Raw genomic sequence first — 27,637 nt, forward strand, 5'->3', positions numbered from 1 at the left:
TTGCGTCCCCACGCTGTGCATCCGACTACACCAAAGTTCCGCGAATCCCGGAAGTGCCTCGGGGACTCGAAACATGAACACCAGGAGGAAATTCAGTCTGGGATGCCGAGATGGCAACAGTGCCACCTGCTGGTCAGTGAGGTGAAGGAGTGATGCCCAGAGGTTCGCAGGTGCCTCTAGGGGGCATAGAAAATCTAAGAACCTGAGGATAAGCGGGCTCTGGTTTTCCTGTGGTTTACTGGGGCCAGCTGGGCAGTCAGGGACTGAGTAATTGAAGAGTAGGGATGGGAGTTGGGAAACTGGAACTTGAACCTTTTTGCTTTCAGTGTGACCTCTGATAACGTTTTTTCTCTTCTCTGAACCTCTGTGTCTTCGTCAGTAAAATGGGGATGATGGTGTTTTTTAACAAAATTCATATGTGGAAACAACTTCCTAGTCATTAGCAGGGGACTCATTAAATAAAATATCCTGGCAGTGAAACGCTGTAGAGCCTTTTAAAATGAAGGCAAGCCGAACTCAAACACTTGTAACCCAACTACTTGGGAGATTTAGGAGGATTGCATGTTCAAGGCCAACCTCAGCGACATAGTGAGGCCTTTTCTCAAAATAAAGAAATTAAAAGGGCTGAGGAGGTAGCTCAGTGGTAGAGCACCCTGGGTTCAACCCCCAATATGGATTTTTAAAAATCCATTCTGAGAAATGAAAACATATATCCATATGTTCATAACATTACTCCACAAAATTGATGCAATCTGATTCCACCAGCTGGTGAATGGATAAACATAATGTGGTACCACATACAATGGGCTATTGTTCAGCAATAAAGGAATGCTACAAAGATGAGCCATGAAAATATCATTCTACATAAAGAAGATAAACTCAAAAATCACACAGTGTATGTACAGATGAAATGTACACAACAGGGGCTGGGGATGTGGCTCAAGCGGTAGCGCGCTCGCCTGGCATGCGTGCGGCCCGAGTTCGATCCTCAGCACCACATACAAACAAAGATGTTGTGTCCCCCGAAAACTAGAAAATAAATATTGAAAAATTCTCTCCCTCTCTCTTAAAAAAAAAAAGAAAGAAATGTACACAACAGCAAATCCATGGAAGCAGAGGGTAGATGAGTGGTTGCTATGACTGGAGTTACGATTGGAAGTGACTACAAAGGGACCCAATAACACCTTCTTTTTTGGGGTGATAACGTTCCAAAATTGAATTGTGTTGATAGTTGTGTGGTTCTATTAAATTTGCTAAGATTAATTGAATCAAACACTACAAATGGATGAATCTTAAGCTGGGTGTGGTGGTGCACACTTTTAATCCAGCAACTCTGGAAGCTGAGGCAGAAGGATCTCAAGTTCAAGGCCAGCCTCCACAACTTAGCCAGACACCTTATCTCACAACAAAAATTGAAAAGGACTGAAGATGTAGCTCAGTGGTAGAGCACCCCTGGGTTCTATCCCCACTACATTAGAAAAAGAAAAAAAAAAAAAGGATGATTTTATGGTAAGTAAATTATACTTTAATTATATGTGGGATCTGGTATGGGAAGGATCTGGTATGTAAATTATACTTGAGGATCTGGTATGGGAAGGAAATTTTCTTTGTATCCACCCAAAGTACAGCATCAAGTTGTTGTTGTTTTTCTTTAACATATGCATGTTACTTCCTCAATTTAAAAATAAATTGGGTTTGACATGTCAAATCTTAAAAATGTTTATATTGACATAAATGAAAGAGTATTGTAGTTGTACATCTAACTCTTAAGTAGGTGGATCACCTAAGCAATGCCATTCTCTGTCACTTGGCCTCAGATCTGAATCTGTCCTTCCCCTAAACGCTTTTCTATCCTCACTCCATCAAGTCAATCACCAAGTTCTGTCTCCCTCCTTCTTGCTACCTACCTCATGACCTCCCACTACCCACTGTCCTAATGTCCTAACAGACTTGCTCATATTAACCCCCTAATCTGTTATTCATGCTGCAGCCAGAGTGATCTTCTCTAAAACTCTGACCCTCTCACTGCTTAAACATTTCCACTGGTTGCTTTATCCACAGGGTGAGGTCTGTTTAGCTTGGCATCTGGCTTTTCACGACCTGGGCTCAGCCTGCCATTTTATTCTCTTGGCACTTCCTCCAAGTGCAATTACTTGCTGCTTCCCCAAAGCACCAGATGTTTTCAGGCCTCCAGGCCTTTCACCAGCTGTTTTCTATGCTTGGACTGCTCTTCCTTAACAAGTATTTATTGAACATGTAGTAAGTGCCGGGAGCTGAGAAGGAGGGGTGAGCAAGGCAGGCACGAGCTCAGTCCTCAGGCCAGTGGGAACAGAGAAACAAACAAAAAAGTAAAAACTACAATTATTAATTACAAACAGGCGTTGGGCATTCATAAAGATTTGTTGAACTGACTCTAACTGGGCCCGGGATACAGTGTAAAGGGGACTAGAATCCCGGCTCTCTGGGGACTACCTGTGTGACTTTAGACGAGTCACTCTGGGAACCATCTCCACCTCTGTGTAATGCACGTAGTAACTAACGTCCGCCGCATTACACTACATTTAAACGATCATGCGGTTTCCGCGGGCCGGCCGGGCCTCTCCCCGCAGGGTCCAGGGTCTCCACCCGGAAGGCTTCAGGGTAGACCTGGGCGCGTACCTGCCTCGGGCAGCCAGACTGCCCAACTCGGCCAGCAACCGCAGGGGGCGCGGGGACGCTGGGATTGGAGCTGGGGGCGTCGGAAGCCAGGCGAGTGGAGCAGCGCCCCGCCCCATCTCCCCACTTCGGGGGACAGCCCCCGTCGCTCATTCCCGCCTCCTCCCTTGAATCACGGGGGTGGGGGGGGGCAAGGGGCGGGGCCATGACCCATTCATACTGGGAATCGGATCCAGATGTTCCCGCGGCGCGTGCAGCTGCATCCTTGCCTTTTTTGGCAAAAAACGTGCGGCCGCGAGCGTTCCCGGGCCGCCCCCGCTAATCCTTGGGAAGAGGGGGAAGGGGGTTGAGGGTCTGGGCCAGACTGGGGACCAGGACCTGGTGCTCGTATTGCAGGATTTATGCAGGATTGTTAGGGTTAGTGGAGGGGGCGATGTGTACCAAACTAAGAAATCCCACTGCCGTCTGGGATCTCCCCGAATCCCTCCCTTCTTCACACAAAAAACCACCACCAGCAGCAGCAGCAGCAGGGGAGGAGGCAGGTCAGAGAGGGGCGGTAGCTGAGCGGGGATCTCCTTACTGGGGAGACTTCCCTCTCCATGGCCTGTCCCCAGACATCCCCCTCAAGAAGTCTAGAAGAGCTTTAGTCTGCAAAGGAAGCTTCCTTTACCCTCTTATCCCCAGACAAACACATGAGGCCTGTGCTTCCACACACTGCTTTATTGCAGAATCTGGAAGGGGGGTGAGCCAAATCCCCCTCTGCCCATCTCTGGGCAAAATGAGCTAAAATAAAATGGGAACATGCTTGGTGGACACGGGCTGGGAAGTACTCAGTACCTTAAGACCCTCTAACCAGTTATCTGATCTGCCCAGAGAGCACGAGCCCTAGGGAAAGGGGTAGGATGGAGGTGAGGTCAGCCCGAGTAGCCTACTTTTGAGGACTTCTTCGGCACCTGTAGGAGACCTAAAATCTATGTAGAGAAGTCTTGATTTATGGAGGCCTAGGCCCAGAGTCCAGGTTTGGAAGGTTGGAGTCTAAAACCCTGGTTTGGGAAAGGATTTGGTCTGGGAACCCTGATTTTAGGGGAGAGGGCCCAGTTCTGGACTCCAAATTTGGAAAGCGGGCTTGCATCACAGAGGCTCCATAAGAGCCCAGATTCGTGGGCCTGGGTCAGGGAGTACCAGTAAGGAGACTGAATCCTGGAGCCCAGGGGAAACCCCATTCTGGGGGGAGGCTGGGTCTTAAGTGGTTCAGAAAAGGAGCCAAAGTCCTGGAGCCCTGGTTCGGGAAAGCCCAGGCCCAGGAGCCTTGACTTAGGGCCCTGCCTGGCTGCAGCCTTGACACAGCACTTGGTCTCCGTCCGGCACGAAGCCTTGGCCCACCAGGGAAGTGGAGCAGCGGGCACAGGAGAAGCAGCTGTGGTGCCAGTGTCGGTCTTCAAAGGACACATACTTGCCTCCACCGAGTCCTGCAGGGAGGCTGGAGGTTAGCTCTGCTGATCTGGGGCAGTCCTGCCCCTCAGCCTCACCCAGTACCACATCCACGCCCTTGCCTGCACTCTACCCACCTGTCCCACCGGTGATGGGGCGTTTGCAGCTGCTGCACTTAGGTGCAAAGAGTTCTCCAAAACAGGTCACACAGTAGGGATCGTCATCCCGAGAGGTGAACTGCTGCCCGGCCAGGGGTGTCTGGCACCCAGTGCAGACCAAGCATTCTCGATGCCAGGGCTGATCACGGTAAGTCACTCCACCCTGGGTCAGCGTCTGTGGGGGCAGCATCCTTCAGTGGGGGGGAGTGGGAATTCCCACCCCACAACAGGTCTTACCCCTAGCCCACTGGCACAGCCCCCACCTTGCTGCAACGGGCACAGCGAGGAGCAAACTTGTTCTCATAGCAGGGCACGCAGTAGTGAGCATCCTTGTCGGGCACAAAGGAACGAGATCCCAGTGGCTGCTCACAGCCGCTGCACAGGAAACAGTGCTCATGCCACGTCTGGCCTCCATACTCCAGCTTCCGGGAGCCTGTGGGGAACAGGAGTCCCACTCAGAGGCTATGTTTCAAGCTCCTGAGGTTCAGTCTCTGCTCCACAACCCGCTTGCCCCCACCAGAATGTACTCACTGCTCCCATGGCTTGAGTAGGGTGGTGTCCAGGAACATGCAGCAAGACTTCCACTATGTATAATGTATATTGCACATGCTAACCTCTCTCCAAACACCGGACATGATAGTTCAGTATGTACTAGGCCTCCAAAACTGGTCAAAAGTGTTTTGGTGCCAGGAGCAGTGGTGCATGCTTATAATCCCAATGCTCAGGAGGCTGAGGCATAAGGACTGCCAAGTTCAAGGTCAGCCTCAGCAACTTAGTGAGCCTCTTAGCAGCTCAGCAAGACTCTGTCTCAAAATAAAAATGACTAGGGATGTAGCTCAGTGTTAAAGCACCCTTGGGCTTAATCTCCAGCACCAATAAATAAATAAATAAATAGATAGATAAATAAATAAATAAACAAGGTTTTTGGCATGTATTCATCCTTTTTATGTTTCAGATAACTATCTTAACACACATCAAACCTCCACATAATAGGCATGTTGTCTTGGCATATGCTAAACCCTCATACACCAGAAGAGATAGTTTAACATGCACACAAGAGCCCACAAATGCTAGGAAAGCAAATTTTTGCTTACACGAAGTTCTAATGCCCTGGATATGATGGATTCAGTACATGCTAAGTCCTTGTAAGTTCCAGGCATGCCATTCTCCACACATGCTGAGTCATCACACAGCTATTAAGCATGCAGGTCCCCATACATGTTAATCCTTGCACACACTAAGCCCTGATGCACCAGGCATGATAGTCACACACATCCTTAGCTCCTATATGTACCAAACATGCAGGTCTTCATACATGCTAAGCCCCCAGGTGTGTATTAAGCATGTCAGTCTGTTCGAACATGACACTAGCCCAGGTGTAAGGCCTAATGGTCCAGCCCACACTGAACCCTTAGGAAGGTACCAATTTGGTCAGTTTCTGCACCTGTGCAGCCACAGAGATGCTGATCCCTGTGCACAGTAAGCTTCAGGCACAAGAGATCCTGCACACACTAAATTTCTAGGAATGAGCCGTGTGTGCAGGTCTCTACCAATGTCAAGTCTGTGTGTGTATCAGACAGGATGTACAAAGACTACCCAGATGTCAGGCACTCCAGTTTCCAGACAGGATGAGCTGATGGGGACATACCAGGCATGACAGTTTCCCCACAGGCAGAGCACTGTGAAGAGAAGGCACTGCAGTAACAGTCATTGCAGAGCAGCTCGCTGTCCTGGCAGGTGAAGGGCTCATCAGCTAGAGAGCGCTGGCAGCGACAGCAGCGGAAGCAGCCCTCGTGGAAGTGGCGATCCTCATAGAACAGCTCCTGTGGGGAGCACAACAGGGGCACTGGTGCCCAAGCCTGGTGGATCCATCCTTTGCCCCCTCCCACCAGCCTCCACCCAACTCCTGCCAGGCCTAGTCTGGTCCTTACCCTTGAGTCATGCCCGATAAGCTGCTGGCACTCAGCACAGGTGTTGGCAAAGGTGTTGTCATAGCAGGGCACGCAGTAGGGGCCACTGTCTGTCTGGATGTACTTGCGGCCATACAGGGACTCACTGCATTTCGCACAGTCAAATGCCTCGCTCATGGTGGTGATGTGCGTGAGCCCTGCTGGGAACACAAAGTGGGGCAGGGGTCACCTAGAGGGGCCGTAGCTTAGCCCTTGGCAAGAACTCTTTGCATTCAAAAAAGAAGAGACCAAGCATAGGAAATACCACACAGAGCAGGTAGGGATGGGGAAAGGGGTGCTTCTGGGAACCTAGGAGTTTTGCATTTTTATTTCTGTATTTGACTGTGGGGGTGGGAAGAGGTCAGGAAAAAACCAGGAAGCAGAAGTTGTTTTCTTATCTAGACCCTGGCAGATCTAGGGGGAGGGGGCTTTTCCTGGGTCAGTGACTCATTTCCTGCCTCAGACTGAGTTTAGCCTCCAGTGTGTCCCTACTGTCTCCAGGGTGGCAGGAGCAGGGGGCAGCAGTCACCTCCTGACTTCCAGAAAGGGTCTCTAGTAGATAAAGGAAACTTTACTAGAGCTCTGAACTGGGGAGCTTGGGGTTGTTCTGTCCCCCTCCCCCATCCAGGAAACAATGGAATGCTAGAGGGAGGCTGGACAGATGAATGGTGGAGGCCGGAAGAATGGTGGAGGCTGGCGTCCTCCTCTCCCCAGCAGAATCAGCCAAGCAGTAAGAAGTTGAGAGGCTCAGTCTGGGGTGTAAGCAGGAAGGAAATCCTGCAAGCTGGACTCAGCTGAGCTTCCCCAGCTGGACACTCTGCCCTTACCCCCCTCCACCCCTGCTGTGTCTCAGGTCACACCAGCTTGGGCAGCCCTGGCTGCAAACATCTGCAGCAGCTGTGGCAGCACAGAGGGCCAGATGTCAGATTTGCCAGCAAAAGGGAGAAAAAAAGGAAAATGAGATGGATGAGGAAGCAGAGGGGAACTGAGACAGACCACGACGGGCCCCGTGCTACTTCCTGCCAGGCACCTCTCCTGGCTTCCTCTCTTCAAGGCCCCAAGATCTGCTCCCCCTTCATGATCCTCTCCCCTCCACACAGACAGCCTTTTCCCACCTTTTGCGAGAGTCTCGGGTTTGAGTCTTAGGGTAGAGGTGGGGGAGAAGAGGGCGAGGGCAGGAGCCCGTGGAGATCTTTCTCCTCCGTCAGACCCCCTCTTGGGTGGGGAATAAGACCAGGGGAACCCTGAGAGCCGCTGCTGTAGACACCCAGCCCCCCAACCAAACCTCAGACACTTTCCATTTTCTCAGGAACAAAGCATGTTTGTGGGATGAGGTCATCCACACAGCTGCCTCTGGAACAGGAGCATGGGGAGTGGGGGGGGCCGGTTGGGAAGTGGGGTTCCCAGTCCCTTCGTTCGGCAGCCAGTCTCCAAGTCTCCAGCCCAAAGTCAGAACTCGCTACCCCTGGCCTCCTCCACCTCGAGGCCTGCTCTCTAGGGGCTGGGATTACAGGTGGTGGAGAGGAACCACCAGGACCTATGGGAAGGAGATGTTCTCACAGCTGCAGATAAACCTCTGGGGAAGTTAAGACACTACAAAGGGACCCACCAACCCCCTTCTCTTCCCCAGGAGACACTATGGACTGGCAGTTCTGGCTCAAGTTGAAGGAAAAGCCCTTTTCTCAGCCACCCCAGTGGGAAATTCTCACCCACAGCGTTGCTCTGGCTTGGAGTTCAGACTTCAGGCGCCAGTAAATGCCCCAGGCCTGAAGGCCCTGACTCCTCTGGGGGTTGTGTTTGAAACTTCCCTTCCATACAGCGGAGAACACCCAGCTCACATTCCAGGCAAGGCCTGAAGGCCACCAGAGCTGGGATCTTCACAGTGGGACTCCTGAGGTAGGAGCTATATGCTGTAGGGTGGAGGTTGCCACTCCTCAGTCTCTCCCTGCCACTTTGGCCTGGCATATAAGGATTGCCTGGGCTGTCAGCCACTGGGCAGCAGGGGGCCACGCAGGTGGTATGTGGCCAAGCGTCCCTCAGGGAGTACCCTGGGCCCTTTCCTTCCTTCCTGGCATGGCTGGCAGTAGCAACCATCTTTCCAGGCCCAGGCTAGCCCTGGATCCGCCCCTGGGAGTCAGTCACCTCTGAGACAGGGGAACCCCAAATAGGGTATGGGTGTGGCTTGTTTCCTTCCCAGAATCCCCCATTCTCTTGGTCTTTCCAGCTGGGCTCTGGTGAGGACACAGTGAAGGGCACCATCAAGACCCACCTGTCTCTGCCCATCCTTCTCCCTCCCCCTTTCCCTGGCAAGGCTGGGAGGCAGAAAGAGAGCGGGAAGCCAGTCCTGTATTCCTTCCTGGCTGCTAAGGGGATAAGGTTCAGGGGAGACTGCTGGATCTGCAGGATGGCTCTCAACCCTTAATCCCACCAACACACACATCCCTCCACCTCACCTAACCTAGACACACATACCATACACAGTTTAGAATGGAGTTTAGAATGGCTGGATAACAGTATGGTGTACAGTGTATAGAGGCTTGAGCTATGAAACAAAAGTCTGGGATTTGAATACTGTGACTTTGGACAAGTCACTTAAGTGCCCGGAGTCTCTTTGGCCATCTAGTTAAATGAGATAATGCTACTCCCTCCCTCCTAGGATTGTCATCAGGCTTACATGTGATGATCTTTGGAGAGCACTTGGTAGCTAAGTCCCCAGCGAATGGCAGCTGTTTGCATTTTTACTATGAGCCCCTCACTTGTACTGTGGTCAGACAGAAGGCCTCATGCAGGCCTAGGTCAGGGAACTAGTCTGGGATGTGACCTGGGCATTCCCTGTGTAGGCTCACAGAGTATAGGAGGTCCCAGCCTTGTAGATCTCACTGAGGTGACCACCAAGACCAGCCATCAGCGCGACTCCAGTGAGCATAACTGTAAGACTGCTCATGCAGGTACACAGGTGTACACACCTGTCTGTTACTCTGCCGCTCCACAAGGTACATTCCCACCATCACCTCATTAGCTCCCACAAAAGACAAGCAGAACAGAATATCGCTCCTACTTTATAGTGGAGCACAAGGAGGCCAGAGACAGGGCGGGGCATGGCCAAGATTGCTCAGGTATCAGATCTCAGGTCTCCTACCATCCAGCCTGGAGCCCTTTCCTCTTCCTTCTCTCTAGAAATGTTTGGTAATGGGTGGAGGGGGTGGTCAGCTTTTAAAGGCAAGGGATATATACCAAAGCTTGGCTCTCCTGCCCAGCTGCCAGCCCTGTGATTGGAAGATAACCAGAAGCCTTTCCAATTAGCCATGCCAACTGCTCAACCCTTTTGTCCCCCCTCCTCACTGTCCAGGAGGACCCTGGCCAGGCCCCACAGTTGTGAGTCAGAATCAGAATAGATTCCTCCTCCAACTCCCAGGAGTTGACAGGAGACTTAGGGGGAAAACTAAAGTCCTCCCACCCCCACCCCTGTACCCAGGCACCAACCCCAAATTGCTCTCCCCCTTCCTCCCCTACAGGGCCTGGAAGTCAAAGCAGTTTAGGGGAAAGGGGGTGGGAATAGGATCCGGCAGCTGCTCTGGGGACAGGAGAGGAACAGTTCATTCACCCTGGGTCCCCCAGGGCTGAAGCAGCTCTTCCAAGATTAGAGTTTAAAAATAAGCTGAGGCTGTCTTGGTGGCTGTGTGCATGCATGAGGCTACTTCTTGATCTTGGTCTTACTGACTTAGGTCCTCTGCCTCATGGGGGATTGGTTAGCTGAGTCTCTTTTCCCCACAGCCTTGTCTCCCACTCTTTAAAGGCCTGGATCTCTCAGGGTCTGACTTGGAACTGTCAGTGCACCCAGGTCTCTCCACCTCCAGTAACTTACAGTCTCTGTGCCTAGCTTGGCTCCACTCAACATCTTTGTGTCAGGCACACTTAGGCTGGTCTCTTTATGTTTGATACAGATACATAACTCTGTATCTCTGACCGGCTCTCTCCCAGTGGGGCCTCCACTACCTGGATCTCTGTCTCCTGTACACCCAAGTCTTGCTTAGCCTTTCAGCGTCTCTAAAGGGCTGAGTGTCTTAGTCACCACCACCTCCATTTCTCAGTCTCTGCACCCAAATCTCTGTCTCTTAGCATCTCTGCATGCCTGAGTGTCTCTTTTTCCAGTCTCTGTAGATCTGAGCGGCGGATTTAGCAGGAAAGTAGCAAAACTTCAGCCTCCAAGGCCCTCCAAGGCCCTGGCAGGGGCCCTAGCTATGTGTTCACGGGGACCATATGCATACTTTTTCTTAAAATGCTGCACAAAATCCGGGTCTGCCCCATGCCTCAGGTCAGTCGCTGGGCAACTCTGTATGTCCAGTCTCTGCCCTTGTTTCAATGGTCTCTAGCCTCCAGTCCCGGTCTCAGTCGTCTCTCGCCCCAGCAGGCTTTCTGGGAGCCTCAGTTTCTCTAACCCTCCCCCTCCCCGGTCTCTCGGCTTTTCTACTTCAAACTTGGCCCCCTCCCCCGCCCCACTCTCGCAGTGGTCCCCGGCCGGAGCCGTGCAGTCCCAGCGGGTGCTCTCCAGGGCTCGGAGCGTCCATGGTGCCCGCGGTCGCACCTGGCAGGGGCAGGGGCAGCGGCAGCGGGCCAGTAGTCCTCAGCCCGCGCGGGCGGAGTGCGGGGGCCGGCAGCTGGGGCTGGGAGCCGGGTCGGTGGGGCGCTCACCTCGAAGCGGGCGCACGCGGCGCGGATGGGGCCGGGGGCCGGCGTCCCTCAGCAGCTCCTACCTGCTAGCCGGGCCGAGCGCGGCCAAGCGAGCGCGGCGAGGTTGCCGGCTGCGACCGACTGTGTGGGCGAGTGGGCGCGCGGCCCCAGGCCTCCCGAGGAAGTGCGCGCGGGCCCGCCCCGCCGGAGCCCGCCCCCGGCCCCCAGCCCGCCGCTGGGCCAGACCCCGCCCCCGCCGCACAGCCAGCCCCGGCCGCCCCAGCCCCGGCAGCCCGGCCCAACCTGGCTCTCCAGACTGCCCCGCGGCCCGGACCCCGCCCCACCGCGCCCCGCCCCTCCCTGCAGCCTCCGCTGCCCTCCCGCTCTGCGCCGCGACCCTTGCCGCAGCGGGAGGCTGCGGTATTCCACCCCAGGCAAGGGGTGCAAACCGGGATACATTTGGGGACTAGGAGCCCTTACGCCTCCTGGTGTTCGCCCCTCACTTGCCCCCAAGTTCACCCCCAGGAATTAACTACACCCCAGTTTATGGAGGTAGCCTTAATACAGCTTGGGGGCGGGGGGGGGGGGGGAGTGGTTTTTGACTCTGCTATTAAGGCCCTGTCAGTGATAGCAAGGTATTTTCTGGAAAGGGGATGAAGAGAGGTTCCCCCTTCCTGCCCACTCAGCAAGGCCTGACCTTCCCAGAGCTTTATTCCATAACTCGGAGTGGCAAAAACCTTGGTAACAAAACTTGGTAACCACCCACCCCCACACAAACCTCCTCCTGCATCCTGGCACTGAGGAGTCCTGCTTGTATCCACAGTGCCCAGGAATAGTTTTGACCTTTGAGGCCCAGGGAGACCCTAATCCTTGGCTCCATGATCTTTGGGCTTCTCAGGGAGGGGTGTGAGGGTATAGGGTACTTCAGGGTGGTGGAGGAGATGGGAGGAAACCTTTGTAGTTCTGACTCTCAGGCTTCCTCCCTGTGCCCAGCAGGGAGGAGAGGACTGGCATTTGCCAGGGACATGGGGCCCCTCCAGGTTCTTGAGGCCACCTCCCCTGGGATCCTCAGGCTTGTCACTAGGAATAAATAGCCTCAGGCTGGCGGGGGAAAGGGGGGTGGGGAGGAGGCTCTGCTGTGCTGTTTGCAAAACAAGGGACAACAAACTAACCCTGGAAATAACCTCAGCATCTCAGTGGAGATTCAGGTGCCCAAAGTCTCTCCCACACCCCAGGCAGCTCCTGCCAACCTCTCACTGCAGGCACTAACACCCTCCCAGCCTGGGACTCTGGACGACCCTTCCCTGTGCATCATGTGCCATTTTCTGGGTCTAAAATCATCCTCCACTCCAGGTTTCCTTTCAAAAAAATAATTGTTTATTATTGTTTCTGCCTAAACTAGGCATATTGGGTCCTTTTTGTTTAACACTGCATTCCCAGTACCTACTTCAATGCCTGGTACATAATAAATATGAACCAACGAATGAATGACACTACTTCAATATGGACACCCACCTCCCCAGTTGGGACCATCAAGCAGTAGTGAACATCAGCCCATGGGTGGGCCCTTTCTCTGGGATTTGTCTTGCAGGTGTACAGGAATCGGAGAAACCAGGGAAAACTAATCTTCCTGATTGGAGTAGGAAGCAAGAAGGGGTCTGCTCTAGGGTGAAGGGAGGGCAAAGTGAGAAGTCTTCAGAAAGGGAGGGGGTATGAGTGAGCAATAAAGTGTTGGATAAAAGACAGAGTCTTGAGATCTCTTTTCTTTTTTTTAATAGCTCAATTAAAAAAAAATAATAATGCCTTTATTTTTATGTGGTACTGAGGATGGAACCCGAGTCCTGCCCATGCTAGGGGAGCACTCTCAAGAGCTCTTCTCTGCTGAACAGTCTAAATGAGAGACAGTAGTTCCTGAGTTCTTATTTTGCACCAGTCTCTAAAACTTTATATATATATATATATATATATATATATATATATATACACACACACACACACACTTAATTACCCAACAACTTTATTAAATATATATTTTTATCCTTGTTTTAAAAATGAGAAAATGGAGGCTGAAAGAGATTAGCTTGTCAAAGCTGACACAACTAATAATAACAAAGTCAGGCTTCAAATCCAGATAGTCAAATGTCAAAGCCCCTTATGCCAAAAAAGAGCTTAATCATTAGGTTGTAGAGCATCTGCAGTCATTTGACCTTTGTAAACGGGTCTCCTCCTGTCTCAGCATTGTTGTGAGGACTGGATGTGAGCACACAGTAGATATCCAGTATGTGTCCCCCCATCCCATTTAATTGTCAAGTGTTAAGGTTCTGCTGCATAGACTTGGAGTCTGAGGCCAGAGAAAATTAGGAGACCTCTGCTTTGAGCCAATCTGGGGAAGGGAGACTGGTCTAGGGCAGGGTGGACTGTGTTCTTTCCCATCTCCATTTTCAGCTCCCCAGTGGGTTCACATTTCCCTGCTCACTTTATTTCCATTGGCCCTGGAAGATGTGCCACAGGGAGTTCAGGGATCAGCCACATGGACTCCCTGTTCCTGTTCCCCATCTGTCTTCTCCCCCTCCCTGGGAAACAGGTGTGTCTGAGCCAGGGCTGGAAGCAGACCCTGAGTGCTGGATGAAGGGCCTTGGGTAAGTAGGTTCTGGTTGTCCCTTTCCCACCCAGGAAGTCCCCACACACCTTTGCCTATCTTATGCTCAGGGTCCTGCAGCTGTTCTCTTACCTTTGAAAAGTTTTCAAAAGGAGGCCCTGGGTGATTACTGACAGGCCTCTAGTGGTTTCCTCTGATGCTGAATCACTCTCTGGTGCCTGTAACCACAAGCCCTCCTTCTCCTAAGTTAGAAGACATTCTTCCTTCTCTGGGTGTGTTGCTCACTCTTACCACTGCAATGCCTAGAGCTCTTGAAGGCCTCAGGGCTTAGCAGACACCTTCTTTCAAATCATCCAGAAACTTCCTTGTGATCTCAAGTCTGGCAATAGGTTTATGGGTGAAGAGGGTGGAACAAGTGACTCTCACAGAGCATAGGGTGGGGGCAGAGAGAGAACTAACATGGTTAAATGCTGACTGTTTGCAGGATACCATGCTTAGACTGGCCATTCCTATGTTTAGTCACAAAAACCACACGAAGTAGTCATTGTTTTTTATTTATTTATTTTTATTAGCTACACATGACATTACAATGATCTTGGCAATTCATACATTTGAATCAATTGGGGTATAATTTCTCATACGAAGTAGTCATTGTTGATCATCATTTTATAGAGAAAGACAAGGCTCAGAGATTTTGACAATGGGGTTCCAAATCACAAGTCAATAGATAGTAGATAGATAATCAATCCAATGCTGCTCCAGAGTCCTCCACCTCCAGAGCTGGCTTCTGCTGGCTCTGCTGATACAAAATATTCTTGGGGGAAGTGGCTGGGGCAGCCACCTGTTCACTCTGATTGATGGCTGGTCTTTTTAATTAAGATGAGACTGGAAAGGTAGGCCAGATCAGGAAGGAGCTTGTCTGCCAATGCAAGTGAAAATTGAGATGGAATTTTTTTAAATTCATGTGATCCTAGTTGGGCAAGGCTGAAATGCAGAGGTAGGAAAAAACTTTCTGCACAGCAGATCTCAGCTACTTTTACTTTTTTTTTAAACAGAGTTATTGAAGGTGAAGGTGAAAATAAAACTCCATGAGGTGGCAGGGATTGGTCTGAGCAAGAGAGAGAGTTCAAGCCCACTTTTACTCTTTCATGCCTACTGGTTGGCTGGACTGGCCCCTCCAGGGACTCTCTGGAGATTTCTCTAGAGCTCTTCAGCTGGAGAGGTTGCCCACTGTCATAAGAAACGAAGGTATCATGTATGTATAATATGTCAAAATACCCTCTACTGTCATGTATATCTAAAAAATAAAACAAAATAAAAAAGAAATAATAGTTCAAAGTATTACAGGAATTAAGAAGTAATGAAAATTAAAAAATGAATGCAATTATAGAACCTGCTGAAGTTCAGCTTCACATAGTGGAAAAGAAATCAAACATCTCTGGAATGTTTTGCTGTGTTCAACTCTCTCTTTAGACCTAAAAGAAGTTTAGTAATAATAAATATAACTGATAGCTCCATTTTATTGTGAACCTAATCAGTTAAAACATATTTAATTCTCCCAACAATCCTGGGGGTACATTTAGCATTATTATTATTACCTCTGCAGACAGGGAGAATGAGGCTCAACAAAGCAAACTTAGCCTTTGTTGGTTGGGATCAGAACATGCCTCCATAGTTCATGGTCCTATTTCATTGTACCGCCTTTGGCACTCACTCTGCTTCCGCCATTTCCATGAGGGACTCAGAACTTTATAACTATTGCTATTAGGTGATTTCATTCTGTATTGCTTTACAGATATGATTCCTCAATTCAACTATGAGCCCTTTACATCCCTGAGAGGGTGGAAGTGCATGCTATTATTAGCCTCGTTTTATGGGTGAGAAAAACGATGCTCATTAAAGTCAAAGAGCCTGCCCAAAGTCACACAGCCAGTGACTTGGCGCACATAACTTTAAAAAGTCTCTTGTCTTTCCTTGGACCGCTCTTTCCGTTACACTGTAAAATTCCCATTGCTCTTAGCTTTAAACATACCGGCTCCGAGCAGTGGGTAACCGCACATGCGCAAACTCCAAGCCCCCTCAGCCTGAGCAGTGACAGCCACGCGTTCCCAGGTAACAACGCGCGGCAAGCGCTAAAGCTAGGTCTTGGTACACGTGGATCCGCTCAGGCGAATAAGAGCCTGCCCGCCCTCGCAGAGTCACGAGACGACACCTAGGAAACTACAACTCCCAGAAGCAGCTTGCGGGGGTCGCCTTGGCTGGGAGACGTACTTCCGGGAATTCAGGCTTCTGATACGCTGCGAAGCGGAAGTAGGCGGTTCCAAGTAGCTGAGTGTGGGACCTGTTTCCGGCAGGATTGGTGGACGCGGAGCCTTAGGAGGTGCGGTACCGGTGTCGTCCAGTGAGCTTTTCAAGAACTGAGCGGACATGGCGGCGGCATTTCGCAAGGCGGCTAAGTCCCGGCAGCGGGAACACCGAGAGAGAAGCCAGGTAGGACCGCACAGGCCCCACGAACGCTCGCCTGGGCCACATGTGCTGCTCTCGCCCCAAGCTCCTCACCGCCCGGGGTCTTGGTCCCGGCGGTGCTTAGGTGCTGAATGTAATTTCACGCAAATGTTGCTGACCACGCCCGCGTGGCCGGGGCGGAGCCTCGTGGGAATGGAGCACACTGCTTCCCATACCTCGATCAAATCTACCCTCCGAGGTTTCAGTGGGTAACTAAGAGATGGTGTGTGTTCAAGTGCCGGGCCATCCCCGGGGAAGTTGAGGGCAAAGCTCACACAAGCTAACAGGTTCCCAGCAGGAATGCGAACGCACATCAACGCCCAGCTCTGCCTGCTGCAGTGACCAGAGAGATGTTGTTACTAATGTGGCATCATCTTGATGCGTGGGCTTTGTGGTCCACGAAAATCTGTCCTATGTTTTGGCTTCACTCTGCCGTGTGTGGTGTTTTCTGTCTGCATTATACAGGTGGGGAGACTGAGGTCTAGAGAGGAACTGGATTATTTACAGACGCTAAATTTAGGCAACAGTTGTAGGCTTTCGGAGGAGAATGTGTCTGTGTGGAGAGAATGGGGAGAAATAAGATCATTTGTAGAATCAGTTTATTCACTTGACTGTTCTCAGGAATCACCTAATATCCGATTCAGAAAAATTGGTTCCCTAGAAATATCTGGTCCAACTTCATTTTACAGATGGGGAAGAGATGTGGAAGGATGTATCAACAGTTGTACAGCTGACTAATGGAACAGAACTGAGGCCTCTTAACCACTGTTCAGTCTTCCTGCTTAATGCCTTTATCAAATACTGTGCTCTTTATTTGTGCATTAGTATACTGGGAGTGATAGTGTAATTTGTCACCTTTCTGGGAGATTATATGTGGACCTATCTAAAATTAATAGTAGGTAGAAGTGCACAACAAAGGGCAAAGTATTTTACTCACTTATTTTGTTTAATTCATAACAGCTATGTGGAAATAGGTACTATTATTTCCTCATATTTATAGATAAGGGAACAAAGGCTCAGATAGGTTAAGTACTTATTCCAGAGTCACACATCTATAGCTGGCTAGTGGTAAAGCCAGAAATTACATCAGGTGTTTTGAATCCAGGAGTTACTAAAAGATGAATAAAGACACAACTTTATATGAGATGGCACATAAAAAATTTCAACTGAAGGAAATGCATGGGAAGGGTGGAGATGATGAGAGCATTGTGATGAAGTTTGTTGGACTTGGATGGCAATTTGCCTTTGAAGGCAAAGCTCAGTTTTTGAGCATAATAGTATGCTAGGCACAGCCCTACGTGTTTTACAGGGATTGTCTCATATATTCCTTTAGCATCCCTATGAGGTGGATGTTACCTTCATTTTACAAATAAGAAATGTGGTGTTTAAAGAAACAGTGTAAGAACTGGGACTGTGGCTCAGTGGTAGAGTGCTTGCCTTGCACATGTGGATCCTCAGCACCATATAAAAATAAATAAATAAAGATATTGTGTCCATCTACAACTAAGAAAAAAAAATTTAAAAAAAGAAAAAAGAAACAGAAACACTGTATCCAAAGTTACAGCAAGTAGTTGATTTGGATTTCCAGAGGGGAGAGGGCTTTCAAGGCTGGCCATGGCCTTGCCTGAGTAGGAAAAGATGGTCTTTGTGGGCGGAGAGAGGAGATGGCCTTGCTGGAAGCTGGGTAACCCATTGATTGAAGCATTCCCTGTTTGGGTACTTTGGAATTTATTCTGTAGGTCCCTTCAGTGAGGCAGTGGGGAAACTACTATATGGAGGAGGTAAATGTGACATAAACTATTTCAGATGCAGTATCAGTTTTCCTTTTGTAATTCAGATATACCTGCAAGTGGACTTGCAGGACAGATTTTAAGTTTTCTGCCTGATGTTTTGCTCTTTTGACCCTTGAGCTTTTATTTTTCCACTCTGTCAGCCTCCCACAGCTGTAAAATAAAATTGTCAGCCATGTGCCTGCCTGTAATTCCAGTGGTTCAGGAGGCTGAGGCAGGAGGATCACAAGTTCAAAGTCAGCCTCAGCAGCTTAGTGAGGTCCTAAGCAACTTATAGCAAGACCCTTTCTCTAAATAAGGTATAAAAAGGGCTGGGGACGTGGGTCAGTGGTTAAGCACCTCTGAGTTCAATCCTTCCTACCAAAAAAAAAAAAAAAAAAATCATCCTATTAAGATGAGATAGGCAGGGCTGGGGATATAGCTCAGTTGGTAGAGTTCTTGCCTTGCATACACAAGGCCCTGGGTTCAGTCCCCCCCCCGACCCCACCCCCCCAAAAAAAAAGATGATATAAGCCAAAGCATCTAGCAGAGACCCTGACAAGTGCTTATAGAAAGATAATACCAGGATTTAATCATTGTACCCTTCATGCTATCTAAGTCTGTGTCAGAGAAAGTACTTTTTGACACATTTGGTTTTCTCTCATACCTTGTACCAAAGGTACAATAACAACAGTAAACATAGGCTGGGCACCTTCTGTGTAACAAGCCATGTGCAGGCACTACCTCTTACAGAGGCTCCTTGAATCTTCGTTATAACCCTGCAAAGTAAGTACTGTTCTCATTTTACAGTTAGGAATTGGCAGCTCAGAGAAGTTAAGTGACTTGTCTAAGGTTACAGATTGTTAAGCGATAAAGCTTGGATTTGAACCCCAGTCTCCAGACTCTAAATATAGCTCCCTTACACAGTTGCCTCCCTGTTACTATGTTTTCCCTTCATAGTATTTTATAAGCCCTTGGATTAAGTTGGTAGTAATTTTAGTACAACTGGCAACTGTGTGTTTAGTGCCGAGTCATTGTTGCCTCTCTCTGTCCTTAATAGGCCAAGAAACCTACTATGTCAGTGCTTGTGACCTGCCTGGCTTCTGCCTGGTCCCTCTCATCCTTGTTGGAACCCAGTTGCTGGGAGGGGGAAGGAGCAGGGTAGTGGTTTGGCTCCAGGGACATGGATTTACTGAGCACTGCAGAGACTCTTGTTCCCGTCAGGTGTCATGTTGATCTGAACATGTGCTTGCTGAGGAAACTAAGTGCTCTCTTTTTTTCTTTTGTCTTCCAGCCTGGCTTTCGCAAACATCTGGGCCTTCTGGAGAAAAAGAAAGATTACAAACTTCGTGCAGAGTGAGTCTTCTTTCTGCTAGAGGTGCTGCCAAGAAAGCTGAAAACATCGCGCACTGCAGCCGAAGTGCCTGAGTGTCTAACAGGGAATAACTTCCTGCCATTGATAAAATGGCCTTGGCTCTGACAGCCTGTTAAATATTTTTCTACGACTTTAAACTTCTCTTTTTGTTTAGGCAGAGCATTATTTATTTAACCAGTTGCATTGTAAATCTTTTTTATTATGCTGCTGCAGATTGCTGTCTCACAGTGGCTTTGATTTGCCTTTATTTTGAACCAAAAGCCGAATATTCTTTTCTCCCTTTTCTTGAAGTGCAAGATATAATCTGAAATTCCATTTGTTGAGTCTTCTTACATCACTATGTATGTGGTGTGGAATGAAGAGATGTGAAAGATGGATTCATGAGACTGAGCGTGGGTGATAATGGACTTGGAAAACATTTTATAAGACAATTATGCCCATTCTTTTTTTTTAGCACTACATTTGCAAAACACTTATAGTTATTTGCTAGCCATACATGTCAGGTGAGGCCCTTCTTATGCTCTGGGTATGATCTGTGCCAATGGATTAAGTGGATTTCTGTAAGTCCCAGAGTTTTGGAGGACAATGGTAATAATTGAGTGTTATGATTGGGTTTATACTCATTATACTCATCTGTTCCTTTTTTTTTTTTAATTAGTGCATTATAATTATACATAATGTCATTTATTCCATTTAACCTTCTGGGTAGGTTACTGTTACCATAGTCATTTGTGCAGTTGGGATATAGAGTAGTTAATTTATTTTCTAAGGTTACTTAGCTAGAAGGGATAGAGTCAGATCTGACCCACACACTGTGGCTCCAGAGTCCCCCATTCGAGTCATGATCCTCCATGGCACTGTGTGGTTTCTGAATTATATTTGTTATTTGGTGCTGAAGCTGGCACCAGAACCCTATCTAAGAAGTTTTAATTTTTTCTCTGTTTGGTTCCCTGTAATGATGTAAGTGGCACTAAGAGATGTGGGGTAGAGGCAGTGAATTTTAGGTAACTGGGATAGGAGAATACTGTTAGATTGTGGACCCTGTAGAGACACAAACCCAACTCAGGTACAGTGAACTGTGGATCAGATCCAGTCACCACTTTGATTTTTTTGTCTTATTTTATATAAACTTTTATGTATTTATTTTTCTCCTAGGTCCTTAGCATTTTTATTTATTTTTTCCCCACCATTTTGGTGGGGGTTACTGGGGATTGAACTCAGGGGCACTTAACCACTGAGCCACATTCCTAGCCCTTTTTTTTATTTTTTAATATAAGTTACTTAGCGCCTTACAATTGCTGAGGCTGGCTTTGAACTTGTAATCCTTCTGCCTCAGCCTCCCGAGCCGCTGGGATCACAGGCATGCACCACCATGCGCAGCCCTACCTTTTTTAAAATTGGTGCTTATAGTTAGACATAGTGATGGAATTCATTGTTACATATTCATACATGCACACCACACACAATATAACAATATAATTTGACCAATATCACTCCCTAGCACTTTCCCCTTTTATGTGAACTTTTAGATACTTATAAAGTTTGCTCATTGAGTGTGTGTTTGTGTGTGTATTTGTATGATATGATTTGTTTTGTTTCTGATGGCCCTGTTTAACCTGTGTTTTAGTGATTATCATAAAAAACAAGAATTCCTCAGAGCTCTACGGAAGAAGGCTCTTGAAAAAAATCCAGATGAATTCTACTATAAAATGACTCGGGTTAAGCTCCAGGTGGGTGCCTAGTGAATCAATGGATGTTTTGAGGTCCATGTATTAGAAAATAAAGATGGGAAGAAGCTGGATCAGAATGATTCTTGGCTTTAATCAGCCCTTTCCAATTGGTCCACATGCTCTTGGTCAGTGCCCAAGGCAAACCTGCAGCTTGCATTCCTGCCTCATTCCTGCTTCATTCCTGCCTTATCTAATGTCTGGAGATGTACTCAGTAAATGTATGGAGTTGCCATCTCAAACATGCACCTAGGAGGCCTAGTGCCTTGGATTACTGGTGACATGCAGTTTCTGGTTGTCTTTGTTCAAACAGTGATCTATGCCAACAACTCATTAATGGCCTTATTCTAATTGGAATATATCTTTTAAATTTGGGTTTTAGGATGGAGTTCATATTATTAAGGAAACTAAGGAAGAAGTAACTCCAGAACAGCTAAAGCTGATGAGAACTCAGGATATCAAATACATAGAAATGAAAAGGGTTGCAGAAGCTAAGGTAACAATTTACTCTTTGTTCTGATATATTTTTGTTGGTTAAGAAAGGAAACATAAACCCATCAATCTCAAGTTATCAGTTAATTTCTTTGGGCATTTACAAACTTAATATTTGCTTGATTGTGATAATGATTTAGAAGTGTATCATGGTGAAGAAGAGAGTTCAAGTTTGAGAATGACACACACGTGTGCTGAATTTTGGTTCTGCTATTTACTAGCCCCATGACTATGGACAAATAACCTCCTTGATGCTGTTTCCTCTTTTCTGTCTCAGGATTGTTATAAGTAATAAGTGAGTTTTGTGAAATGCCTAACCCAGTTGGCATGTAGTTGGTACTTGATATATTTTAGTACTCCTTGCCTTTAAAAGAATGAAACAAATTCTTAGCTGGCTGGTAATAATGATATGAAATGGTCTAAATTTTTACAAATTTACTTCTGAGACTCCAGAAGATCCCAATTTAAAGTGAGACCGTATTCTGTATTCTAGAAAATTGAAAGACTAAAATCAGAGCTCCATCTGCTGGATTTCCAGGGGAAGCAACAGAATAAGCATGTATTTTTTTTTGACACCAAAAAGGAAGGTATGAAATGTTTGAGGGTTTCTGGGACAGTGTACCATAGCCCTCTCAGTTTGGTGTTAGACAGGCAGTGTCTTAAGGATTGTTTTGATTTTTAGTTGAACAGTTTGATATTGCATCTCACCTGCAAACAGCCCCAGAACTAGTTGACAGAGTCTTTAATAGACCCAGGATCGAGACCTTGCAGAAGGAAAAAGTGAAAGGAATTACGCACCAGACTGGACTTAAGGTAATTTTCTCCATTGTTATTCTGATGGGAGTTTGGGGAAATCAAGGTTCCTTTTTTTTTTTTGTCTGTGTGTGTGTGTGCCACTGCATTTAATATGTTATTTGTGGAAAACTCTTAAGTTCTCTTTGAAAAATGGAAGGTGGAAGGAGGATTTGATGATGAGGCTGGAAGTGGAGGAGGGTTGCTTGGTTTTCTGAGATTGGAGGATGTGTGGTAAAGTGGTCAGGAGCTTATGTTCTGCCTTATAAATCTGGGTTTGAGTCCCAGCTCTGGCCCCCTATGCTTTATATTCCCCTTTCTGGATTGAACCCAAGGGCACTCTACAATTAAGCTACATCCCTAGGCCTTTTTCTTTGTTGAGGCAGGGTTTTGCTATATTGCTAAGGCTGGCCTTGAACTTGGGATCCTCTTGCCTTAGCCTCCTGAGTATCTGGGATTACATGTGTGCCCTACTGTGCCTAGTGCACTCCTCCCCTCACTCCCACTTACTGGGGATAGAATCCAAGGTCACTTTGACCACTGAGCTACATCCCTAGTCTTTTACATATTAATTTTGAGACAGGCTCTTGCTAAGTTGCTAAGGGTCTCACTGAGTTGCTGAAGGTGGCTTCAAACTTATGATCCTCCTTCCTCAGCATCCCAAGTTGCTGGGATTACATGCCTACACCACCACACCTGGCTCCAGCTCTTTTTTATTTTTTTAATTTTGAGACAGGGTCTAAGTTGCAGAGACTGTTCTTGAACTTGTGAATCTGCTGTCTCAGTCCTTTGAGTTGCTGTGTGCTGCTGTGCTCAGCCTGCCCAGCCTGGTGCACTTTTAATGCTTGTAATAGATTCTAGCATTTTCGAAGTGCAGAGCAGGGAAGGGACGCTGCAGATGAAGGAATGTGGTATACAGTATTTTGATATCAAACTTTCGGCAGTAAACACATATTAAAAGATCTTTTTGTATTACATTTTTGTAATGAAAATTTTGTAGTGACTTTTCCTTCTGGTGTTTTCTAGCACTGTAACTGGGTTGTGGAGAAGACATGCTTTTCCTCAAAGCTTTCTGGAGTTGAACTCTCACTTCTGACTGATTCATTAAAAAAAAAAAAAATGCTGTCAATGTGTTTCAAGCAGACAGCTGTTCTGTTTTGATTTGAATCATTTACACCGCATCAGTTTTGCTTCCAATGTTTAATTTCACAGCAGCTTTCTCTAGCTCAGAGGCAGCTAAACTTGCTTTAGTAATATAAATACCCCTAATTAGTTTGACTATATTGGGTAATCCCATAAATTTGACAGTCTGTGCAATAAAGTGAAAACAAAAGCTGTCTGAACCACTGCTGTGAGACTTGTTGACGTCTGAGGCCAGTGATATGCTTCGGTATGTAGATAACACTCCCAGCTGAGGGGCTGGCTGACTAGTGTTCTTGTGATAACCCTGTTTATCAATTAGTTGTCTTTTCAGTTAGCTGTTCACTGACACTTCTCAAGTCTTGAGGTAGTCTCTAAAGAGATGAGTATTCTAAACTCCTATGCAGAATAGTTCACCGTCATAGATTTTGAGAAGTAAAGAGGGTTTGGATTTTGCCATTTTGTCTAGTAGTTTCTTTCAGCTGTTTTGTTTACAGCAAAATCATTTTTATTAAGAGATTACTGGTGGGGAGCCGGGCATTGTCGTGCGCACCTACAATCCCAGCAACTTGGAAGGCTGAGGCCGGAGAATTTTTGAGGTCAGTCTCAGCTGCTTAGTGAGAACTTGTCTCAAAATAAAAAACAAAAAGGTCTGCAAATGTAGCTAAGTAGTAAAGGGTTCAATCTTCAGTCCCAGAAAAACAAAAACAAAAATGGTACATACAGGTTGAGCATCCCTGATCCCAAATCCAAATGCTCCAAAATCAAAACTTTTTTTTTTTTTTTTAGAAACTTGCAGCTGACCCTTTAGGTTGGGGGATCAGGTGCCAGTCAGCTGCAAGTTTTTTTTTTTTTTTTTTAGAGAGAACTTCAATATTTATTTTTCAGTTTTCGGCAGACACAACATCTTTGTATGTGGTGCTGAGGATCGAACCCAGGCCGCACGCATGCCAGGCGAGCGCGCTATGGCTTGAGCCACATCCCCAACCCAAAATCAAAACTTTTTGAGTGCTAATGTAATGCTACACGTGGAATATTCCCTACCTGACATCATGTGATGGGTCACAGTCAAAACACAGACACACTAAAAGTATTGTATAAAATTACTTTCAGTCTGTGAGTGTATAAGGGGTACATGAAACATAAATAAATTTTGTGTTTATACTTGAGTCCCTTCCCCAAGACATATCATTATGCACATGCAGGTATTAGGTATTCCAAAGCTTAAAAAATTTCACAATTCAAAACTACTAGTCCCAAGCATTTTGGATAAGGAATATTCAACCTGTGTGTTATCTCAGAAAGGAATCTAAAGCTCTTATAAGTGTCTCAGGGTTTATGATTCCCCCAAGTTTTAGGAGTCTCCTGGTCATCAGGAGTCATAATGGTGAGAATTTTCAGGTCAGCCCTTGCTGGAAAAAAATCCTTCTCCTCTCTGGTGTTTTAAGATTCTCTGGTAGCAGCACACTGCCAGATGTCCCTTCTGCTGTTCCCTATCACTTTGTGCAGGGCTTCTGGTACTGGCCCATCCCTGCCATCATGTCAGGTAACCAAGGCCCTCGCATAGAGGTTGAAGCAGCCTAATGTAGGGGTAGGAAAAATTCCTGGAATCCAGAAGACTGTTCCAGGTGAATCATGTGTCCTTGGGTCAGTTACTTTCTTCTCCCGGCCTCATTGTGAATTTATAAAATGACAGATCATGATAAGATAGTCTCCAAAGTTTCTTTCAGCTTTAGAATGTGATGTTCCTAAGGTTGACAACTTTATAGTTATCAAATTATGTTGATTCTGGAGAAAGGAGGGAGCTGATGAAACCATTTACACATTTGGGCTTAAGTGGCTCAGGAACCAGTTTCTTGTATTCCAAAGCTTAAAACATTTTGAAATCCAAAATACTTTTAAATTAATTTTTGCTATAATTGTTTTATTGAAAATGTTTGTGTTTCTTCTGTAGCGAATAGCTAAAGAAAGGCAAAAGCAATATAATTGCCTGACACAGCGGATTGAACGAGAGAAGGAATTATTTGTTATTGCGCAGAAAATTCAAACACGCAAAGATCTTCAGGTGAGGAGAGAGAGCTTTAGACCTTTTCTCGCTCTGTCTCTCTCTCTCTTTTTTTTTATTTAATTTTTTTCTTGTAAAGGTCTTAACTGAGACTGGATTTCAGCTGTGTGTAAATCAACCCCAGTGAAAATGTCTGCTCCTCAGGGGCAGTGGTTTGAGCCAGTGTCTGTTGCCCTGACAGTGTTGAAATGTTCCTTGATTAAGAAGGTAATAAGGGGGTTATTAGTCAGTGCCTTGGAACAGCAAAGGGTAGGATCGGGTAGCATATGAACTTTATAGCTTATGAGCAGCTCCCGTAACATTTAAACAGGTTAACAAAACAGTGCATGTCACTCATTGGTGTTTAAAAATAGACAACATTGTGTAGTTAAATAGCAGAGCTACAGAATATAAGATGCTGCTTTCGTATTATTATCATTTCTTTAAATGTCAAATTCTTTAGCCTTGCAGATCATTTAGAATACCCTTTCTCAACTGGGGTTCCGTGAGAGAATTAAAATGATAATTTAAAACAAAACCATTATTTAATCACCTTTCTCCTCCATTTCCTCAAGGACTGGGCATAGGTAATTCCATTCAGATGCCCAGGGGAAGTGAACTCATCGCACTTGGTGGATGCTTAGGGCAGTAGGGCCCTTTCTCTTCAGAACTTTGGGAACAGCATCTTGGGGGGTTTCTCAGAGGTAGCTTGTCAACCTTCCTGTTTTACGAAACCCTCTTTCTGTTTAGTGACCATCATCTTTTTATTCTTTTATAGGATAAAACTCAGAGGGTGAAGGTGAAGAAAGAAACAGTGAATTCCCCAGCTATTTACAAATTTCAGAGTCGTCGAAAACGTTGAGGTGCTATAATAAGCCTTATCATTTTGCATTGAAAATAATTCTCTTTTGGGGGTAATAACTTCACATTCCATTAGTCCAAATGGCATGGTTTTCCTGTTTGTAACCTTGATTTATTGATCTGATATTTGAGTCTTTCTCTGAACAACATTAAAGTCCCTTCCCCCATGTCATCGTTTTTAGGTTGTGAAATCAGTCTTATTTTTATAGACAGTACTTTAATTTTTTTTCATTGTGAAAGTTACATAATCTCATTACAACAAAGTAGGAAGTAGATGAATTCCTTCATCATCTCAGTACTTATTCAAGAACAACAAATATTTATTGCACAGTGAGAGCTAAAGCTTGGGAGGTAAAGAGCTACTGTGAGCTTCCAGGGTATTTCTGCATTTTGTAAAGCTGTGCCTCAGTTTTGTTTATATTTTTGTGTTTTGTATTTGTAATTATGGTAAATAATTTTATATCCTAATTTTAAGTCATTGGCTCCTTTCTGTCTTGTTACAACACTGGATTTTTCACAAGTAATATGCTTATAGTAATAATTAAAATAATGTTTTTAATTATTGTCCAATGTTTTATGCACTGGAGAGACATTTTTTTTTTTTTTGTGGTGCTGGGAATTGAACCCAGGGCCTTGTGCATGGGAGGCAAACACTTAACCTACTGAGCTATATCCCCAGCCCTTGGATAAACTGATTTTATCGTCATTCTTTTATTGATTATTCAGGTGGCTTCAAAAGTTGTAAAAGAATAATTTTTTTCTCTTATTTTTTATCTGTAGATAGAAATCCTTGGAATTAGGAAGCAACAGGGGGACCAGTTCTTCATTGAAGCTCAAATCAGAATAGAGTGGAACTGTCTCTGCTCCTGTCCTCTGCATTCCTGCTCAACTCAGAATTCCAGGACTGAAAACGGCTTCACCCTGAGATTACAGACCCCAGGCTGTGCAGGGCAGCTTCCTTCTTCCACATTCCCATCCTTCCCTTCCTTGCCCTTGTAGGGATCCTAGGCCAAGACCCGTCAGGACAGGACTGAGCCTGCCTAGGGCAAGTGTGGGAGAATAGGGCACCACAGGGTTCTAGGAGGCTCGTTCACACCCTTCCTGTGGAGGAGCAGCAGCTGTGTGTGGATTTGAAAATAAAAAATATATATTGTTAATACTTAACAAATCCTTATGACTACTGGGGTCCTGTATTTTTTATTTTTCTAGAATGAAAGCCTGTTTCTTCAAGATGTACTGGAAAATAAGAAGGGCCAGGAGAACAGAAGCCAGCAGTTTTTGCCTTCAGGAAGGCAGTGCTTCCAGTCTGTGTGCTCGCCAGGGGAGGTGCTGAGCTGATTGATAGTCTTGAGACTTAAGTCCCAGGCCAGGGATGGGACCCACCACAGGGATGTTGGGCAGGCGCTGGGAGATCCTGGCTGGATCGAGAGGTGAGGCTGGGAGGAGCTTGAAGCCATACAGTTACCCTA

The 27,637-nt window shown here is 46.7% G+C and overlaps 2 protein-coding genes and 1 long non-coding RNA gene across 10 annotated transcripts; 1 reads left to right on the plus strand and 2 right to left on the minus strand.

The window, feature by feature from the left end:
* Window positions 1-3,355: 3,355 nt before the first annotated feature.
* On the minus strand, window positions 3,356-11,039 carry Fhl3 (four and a half LIM domains 3). Of its 7 annotated transcripts, none has more exons than XM_027937375.2 (6): window positions 10,886-11,039; window positions 6,176-6,351; window positions 5,893-6,067; window positions 4,508-4,677; window positions 4,224-4,419; window positions 3,356-4,124 (listed from the first exon to the last, which is right to left on the minus strand). In XM_027937375.2, the coding sequence occupies exons 2-6, from the start codon at window positions 6,329-6,331 to the stop codon at window positions 3,970-3,972; spliced, it is 852 nt and encodes a 283-aa protein (XP_027793176.1). In that variant the 5' UTR covers window positions 6,332-6,351; window positions 10,886-11,039; the 3' UTR covers window positions 3,356-3,969. The 7 variants fall into 7 exon arrangements, with proteins under 7 accessions (XP_027793176.1, XP_027793177.1, XP_027793179.1 ...); XM_027937376.2 differs by having other exon boundaries at window positions 6,176-6,354; XM_027937378.2 differs by having other exon boundaries at window positions 10,948-11,032.
* A 2,999-nt stretch (window positions 11,040-14,038) lies between these two features.
* LOC139707444 (uncharacterized) lies at window positions 14,039-15,612 on the minus strand. Of its 2 annotated transcripts, none has more exons than XR_011709013.1 (3): window positions 15,496-15,612; window positions 14,857-14,938; window positions 14,039-14,693 (listed from the first exon to the last, which is right to left on the minus strand). It is a non-coding gene; the product is annotated as an uncharacterized lncRNA (long non-coding RNA). The 2 variants fall into 2 exon arrangements; XR_011709012.1 differs by having other exon boundaries at window positions 14,039-14,760.
* A 189-nt stretch (window positions 15,613-15,801) lies between these two features.
* Utp11 (UTP11 small subunit processome component) lies at window positions 15,802-27,336 on the plus strand. The gene is made up of 9 exons (XM_027937678.2): window positions 15,802-15,953; window positions 19,032-19,093; window positions 20,740-20,842; window positions 21,222-21,335; window positions 21,825-21,918; window positions 22,014-22,144; window positions 25,218-25,328; window positions 26,086-26,170; window positions 26,949-27,336. Exons 1-8 carry the CDS (start codon window positions 15,891-15,893, stop codon window positions 26,167-26,169), a joined length of 762 nt encoding a protein of 253 aa, XP_027793479.1. The 5' UTR covers window positions 15,802-15,890; the 3' UTR covers window position 26,170; window positions 26,949-27,336.
* Window positions 27,337-27,637: the final 301 nt, after the last annotated feature.

The sequence above is a fragment of the Marmota flaviventris genome, chromosome 10, assembly GCF_047511675.1.
Source record: "Marmota flaviventris isolate mMarFla1 chromosome 10, mMarFla1.hap1, whole genome shotgun sequence".
Classification (NCBI taxonomy): domain Eukaryota; kingdom Metazoa; phylum Chordata; class Mammalia; order Rodentia; family Sciuridae; genus Marmota; species Marmota flaviventris.